This window comes from Elephantulus edwardii, unplaced genomic scaffold (assembly GCF_000299155.1).
Source record: "Elephantulus edwardii isolate Elephantulus edwardi_28Jun2011 unplaced genomic scaffold, EleEdw1.0 scaffold00076, whole genome shotgun sequence".
NCBI classification, from domain to species: domain Eukaryota; kingdom Metazoa; phylum Chordata; class Mammalia; order Macroscelidea; family Macroscelididae; genus Elephantulus; species Elephantulus edwardii.
Window position 1 is genome coordinate 1,117,193 of NW_006399826.1, and position 6,682 is coordinate 1,123,874.

Here is a 6,682-nt window from a genome sequence, read left to right on the forward strand (position 1 = left end):
TTAAAACTGAAACAAAAATGGACATTTGTATACCAATGTTCACCATCGCAAGAACATGGAAACAACCCAAATGTCCAACCACAATCGAATTGATGAGAAACTGTTGTACATTCATAGAATGAAATACTATGCAGCACTCAGGAACAATAATTTCAAAAAAGATTATATAGGTTGGGAGAGACTGAAAAGCATTTGCAGCACTCAGGAGCAATAATTTTAGAAAAATAGTACACAGCTTGTGAGAGACTGGAGAGCATTATGCTGAGTGAACAAACTCAATCTCATAAGAACATATACTGCATAAAACCATTATTGTAAAAAGAGAAGGATCCAAGGAGGGAAGGAATGGGAACAGGGGAAGATGGGAAGGGATTAAATTACAAGGCTGCACAGCTTTGGTTGCTAGAGCGTAGGGGCAAAGGAAATGGAAAAGATATGATGGGGACCTGAAAAGATAGGTAATGGTAGACATACTCCAATAGTAATTAACTTTATAAAACACAATGAGTTTTCCTGCCTTGTCCCGGTGCTATAGCCTCCACAAAGAAGGGTGGTGAGAAGAAGAAAGGCTGTTCTGCAATCAACAAAGTGGTGACCAGAGAGTCCACCATCAACATTCACAAGCACATCCATGGAGAGGGATTTAAGAAGTATGCTCCTTGGGCAATAACGGAGATCCAGAAATTTGCCATGAAGGAGATAGGAACACCAGATGTTTGTGTCAACATTAAGCTTAACAACGCTTTCCGGGACAAAGGAATAAGGAATATCCCATACCGCATCTATGTACGGTTGTCCAGAAAATGTAAAGAGCATGAAGATTCCCCCAACAAGTTGTATACACTGGTTACCTATGTACCTATCACCACTTTAAAAAATCTACAGTCAATATGGATGAAAACTAATAGCTGATTGTCAAAGTTATAAAACTGTAAAAAAAAAACAAACCCCAAAACCCCAAAGCAAAAAAACCAAAAAAACCACCCCATAATGAATGGGAATGATTGCATAAGACACAATGTGAATGAATAGTGTGAAACAATGTATACAAATGTTGTAAGCAAAACAATATAAAAAAAAATAAAAAAAAATAATTTACACCCTGCGGGGGGAGGCAACCAGAACTCCACAGGAATAAAAGTTAGACTATGCAACACATTTTTAACATCTTTTTGGAGGACAAAATTTAATTCATAATAGAAGCAATTCAAACTCATTGCTGCTGAGCCAGCCTTGATTGATAACTGAACTTCCAGTAGGTTTTGAGAGGCTGTAAATTACAGGGGATAAGACTGCATATATTTTTCCCAAAGGACCACTAGTTTATTGGAACAAGCCACCTTATGTTAGAAATACAACTCTCTAAGAATATTTTAAAGTAATTTGATCACTTTCTATAGGTCTGTTCAGATTCACATTTGCTTCTTGAGCCAGTCTGGATTCTTGTTGCTGTATATGGTCTCGTCAACGAGGATCCCTGGCAAAGCTAAGAACAGCCATAATCTCCCACGTGCTCATACACCTTATTACAGTCAGTGCGTCAGTCCGTTGGGGGAGGGATTTTCCTCTCTTTCTCATGACTGTTCACCTTTCTAAGCACGATATCTTGGAAACAAGTTTCAGTTCTTCCTGACAACATGTCTGAAAGTGTCAAATGAAATTTCACCGTCTTTGCCTCTAAAATCACCTAAGTTGTACTTCCTCCAAGACAGACGTGTTTGTTCTTTTGGCAGTCCATGGAATATTCAATATCAACACTCTTGTCAACACAACAATTCAAAGGCATTCTTCAATCTTCCTTATTTGTTCTTCAAATTTCATATTCAGAAGAAGCAATTCAATAAACCATGTATGGGGAACCAAACTTCATACCAAATATATGAAAACCCTTATTCAGGAATGGAAGGAATTACAAATGTATAAGTTAGGATTACTCTTGTGACAGATCACAGAAAAGGAGCTGTTTGTTCCCTGCAGACAGTTAGGGCCCCCTACAGAGGAAGTGTTATTAACGTGTGAAATACTTCCTGAGCTAAAGCATTAGGCTGACAATAGAGAAAAATTTGGCTTCATTTGCAAGGAATTCTTTTTATTATTTGTTTCCCCTGATTATCAATAAATACACAGAGAGGCGTGGCTTGAAGCCCTTCAGTCTAGAACTGCTGGCCCCCTATTTTATGCTCTCTGTTCTATCTCATTCCTGCTGTCTGTCTTATTATTAATAATTATAAGTTTATTTTAGCCTGGGTCTGCAACAGCCATGCATAATTTCCTAATTTCTCTGGAAATAAGCAGCTTGTCAAATATCAAGAAAAGAAAGTTTTAAAGGTATATTAATTTCTTATGGTTGAAATACTTTTGCAGATATTTCTTTTTTTTTTTTTTTTCAAGATACATGTCCATTCATTTACTCATTTACCTCGGATTTCTTTACATAGCAGTTTTTCAGAGCTTCACGTTCCTGGTCCCGTTTCAACTCAACCTGAGGGTCTTGTTCCATCATGTAGTCTATGTCTGCTTGGACTTTTGCATTTGCTTCTTCTAATTTTCTTTTATGTTCCTTTAACTGTTCTAGCTGATGAACTTTAGCTGCAAGATTCTTTTGTAATTCTATAATTTCTCTGAAGTGGCTTTCATGTTCTAGAAACAGAATAATAAAAGCAGATTATTATCAGATTTTAAACATCAACATCTATTAGGAAATATTTGATAACTAAATATAAAACAGGTCCATTTTATAAATAAACTTATCTATTTTGTGCTTATGCAAAACCTGTACTAGAACCAGGAGCCAGTCATCAGAAAAAAGCAAGGAAACACTGCATGGTTCAAAATTGGGAAATGTCCCCACCAGGGATATATTCTGTCTCCATACCTTTTCAATCTGTTTGGAGAACAGATTATCTGGGAGGCTGGGCTGTATGAGAAGGAATGTGGCATCAGGATTGGAAGAAGATTCATCAACAACCTGTGTTTTGAAGATGACACCACCCTGCTTACTGTAACTGAGGAGGACCTGAAGCATTTGCTGCAGAAGGTCAATGTCTGCAGCCTTCAAACATGAATTGAAGCTCAGCATCAAGAAAACAAAGATTCTCACCACTGGGACAATTGGCAGCATCATAATGGATAGTGAAGAGGTTAAGATTGTTAACAGCTTTAGTTCACTTGGCTCCACAATCAATACTCTTGGTACCAGCAAGCAGGAAATCAAGAGACAAACTGCATGGGGAAAGTCAGCTGTCAGGGACCTCTCCAGAGTACTGAAGAGCTATGATCCAGGCCACAATCTTCACAATTGCATGCTATGCATCAGAGAGCTGGACAATGACTAGGGATGATAGAAAGAGAGTTGATGCCTTTGAACTGTAGTGCTGGAGAAGAGTGTAGAATATACCATGGACTGCTAGGAGAACAAACAGGTTTGTTCTGGAGACGGTGAATACCAGGCTGCTCCTTCTAGGTAAGTCTTTTGAAGCTTCATCTGACATACTTTGGGTATGTTGCAAGAAGGGACCAATCCCTGGAGAGGGACATCATGTTTGGGAGGGTGGAGGAATAGTGTAAGAGAGGAAGACCCTCAATGAGATGGATTAATTCAGTGATTGGGGTAATGGCACAGTGACGTTGACGCAGGATAGAGTAGGGGTCAGGGCCCTCATACATAGGATTGCTATGAGTCGCAAGTGACTGGATGGCACATAACAACAACAACAATGCGTCTTATAACCTTGCTTGCCAAAAGGGAGTAGGACTTGAACTGTTGAAGAAGATTAAGGACAACAACCTTCAATACAGATTACACTTCAGCCTCAAGAAAGTAAAAATTCTTACCACTTGACTGGTAAGCAATATCATGATAGATAAAAGATTGAAACTGCCAACAAATCTATTTTAGTTGGCTCCAGAGTCAATCCATTTGGTGGCAACAGTCAGGAGATCAAAGTCATATTTCATTTGAGAAATCTCCAGCCAAAAGCATCTCCAAATTACTGCGGAGCAACAGTGTCACTTTGAGGAAGAAGTCACACCTGATTCAGGCCATGGTCTTCTCAATCACTTCCTATGCATCTAAGAGCTGGATAATGAATAGGTATTACAAAAGGAGAATCGCTGCCTTTGAGTTGTGGAGCTGGTGAAGAGTACTGATTGGATTGCCAAAGAAGAAACAGAAACTAGAAAACAGAAAATGCAGCTAGAATGGTTCTTGGAGGCAATAAGGACAAAGCTTACTATCACATATTTTGGGCATATTTCTATAAGAGGCTATTCTTCACAAAGGTGGAGGGTCAGCAAAAGATAGGAAGACCCTCAACAGATTGATTGACACAGAGACTGCAACAATGGGCTCTAGTATGCCAAAGATGATGAAGATGGCACAGAACAGAACAGGGTTCAGATCCGTTTGTCATTCATAGGGTTGCTATGAGTCACACTTGATGGTAACTAGTAGCAACATGAGTCTTATGAAAGCTAGGATACTTGTTTTAATACTGTGTTGTAAAATATGCTGTTTTCTTTATTCAATGTGCAAATGATTCTAATACATTATTAAAGGTAATTGTTTAAGTAGAAATCCTGTTTGTTACGTTAGTGTGTATATAACTGCACTCTGTATATCTATTGCCTTCAGGCAGATTCTTCCACATAGTGATCTCAAATTTTACAAAATAAAACTATTACATAAGATTTTCACTTGACCTTGAGTCTATCCCACCAGAATAAAAAAAAAAACAAAAACCAAAACCCCAAATCTAGAAAATATTTGAGGCTTTGGACACTAATGAAGGAAGCCCAGAAGAGCTGTGGGAGGACATCAAGAATGTCATCCCAATGAATGAATGGAAATCCAAAATCTCTGCAAATGTTCATTAAAATTACTAATACAAAATTTAAATAAAAAATAATGAGAAAAAGAATGTCATCCATGTAGAATGTGAAAGGTCATTACAGAGAGGAGGAAGAAAAGACCACGGTAGATGTCAGAAGAGACTCTAAATATTGTACTAGATCATCGAGAAGAGAAAGCAAAGGGAAGAAATGAAGAAATTAGCGAGCTTAACAGAAGATCTTAAAGGGCAGCTTGAGAAAATACAGCAAAGCGTTATAATAAAATGGTTAAAGAGTTGGAGTCAGAGAATCAAAAGGGATGGACTTGCTCAGCATTTCTTAAGTTGAAGGAACTGAAGAACAACTTCCAGCTTAGAGTTACAGTAATTAAAGATGTAATGGACTGAATATTGAACGATCCAGGATGCATCAAAAAGAGATGGCAGGGACCTAAGCAGTCAGTGCACCAAAAAGAATTGGCTGAGACAAAAGAATTTTACATGTATCTGTCTGATTTAAAATATCACATTTCATCCTCAAAGTTACATCCTTATGATTTAGCACTTTTTGCAGAAGATTTGTCTAATGAAATGTATTGATAAAAGTCTCAGGGGACAAATGTCATGTTATATACTGTGGGCATGTTGTCAAAAGAGACCAGTCCTTGGGAAAAGGATGACATTATGCAGGGAAAGACAGAGGACCAGAGAAAGAGGAAAAGACCCTCAGCAAGGTGGATTGATGCAGTGCCTGTAAAAATGGGCTGCAGCATATCAGAGATTGTGAGGATGGTATCGGATAGGACAAGGTACAGATCTGCTATTCATAGGGTCACTATGAATGATGGCCAACTCAATGGCACTGAACAACAACAACAACCTAAACGGAAGTGGTATCATAATCAGAGCTACAGTTGTTTATCCATGTTTCTCAGACTAATTACAAAGCAAATGTGAAGGATTCATATTATTACCTTTCTGCACAGCTAAAGGTAGTTCTTCAAGTCTCCAGATTGACCAGAAATCAATTTTCATGTTAATCCTTTTCTTCCTCAATTTTTGTCGTCTTAAAGCTTCTTCGGCTTCTGCTCGATCAGTTTCCAGACTTTTGATTAGATGAATGGCCTCTGATAGCAATACTCCCAATTGCTGCTTTATCTCTGGACACGTTTCATCTTCAAAGAGGAATATATATTCACACTTGTTAGTGAATCAGCTTATAGACTAGTTGGTGGGAACATGAGTCTTAGTTGTAGCACTAATTTTTAAAACATTTACACATTGTATATTACATATTGAGTAATATGTTGTTGTTTTTGATTGCTATTAAGTATGACTCATAGGGACTCTAGGAACAAAAGACCTAATAGCTTTCTATAGCTATCATTGCATTTACAAGTTTATAGAGTTTCCAGAGGCATGTGGCTTAAGAAGTAGATGCCACTCCTGCTTCCAAATATGTTTTACAACTGGAAGCTCCACCAAACACTGTCCATATTGGGAAACCATTTTGGCATTTGATACTCCCGTGGCAGAAGGTTCAGCATCACAGCACATCCAAATTACCTCAGGACAGTAAACTGACAGAGTCATGTACAAAGTAGAAAAATACTCCTCCAAAATATAATAGCACTAGTCTCACTTAGCAGTGGTTAAGTGTAGTCAAGTCGAATACAAATCATAGTGATCTTATGAACAAAAGACCTGAACTATGTTCTATACTTAAAATAATTTCTTTATGTTTATAGTTTCTAGAAGCATCTGGTTTAGACAGTGGATGCCACTAAATGCATCTAATTATAATTATATATAATTATATATATTATTGATATAGATAATATATATTATATATA

At 37.6% G+C, this 6,682-nt stretch overlaps 1 protein-coding gene across 1 annotated transcript in view; it reads right to left on the bottom strand.

Annotated features, from left to right (window-relative positions):
• The window catches only part of CCDC178 (coiled-coil domain containing 178), a 79,017-nt gene that overhangs the window by 24,773 nt on the left and 47,562 nt on the right, over positions 1-6,682 (bottom strand). The window contains exons 9-10 of the mRNA XM_006889223.1: positions 5,804-6,004; positions 2,420-2,640 (exon numbers count right to left, since the gene is read on the bottom strand). Coding sequence (XP_006889285.1) covers positions 2,420-2,640; positions 5,804-6,004 — 422 coding nt within the window. The remainder of the gene's footprint in view (positions 1-2,419; positions 2,641-5,803; positions 6,005-6,682) is intronic.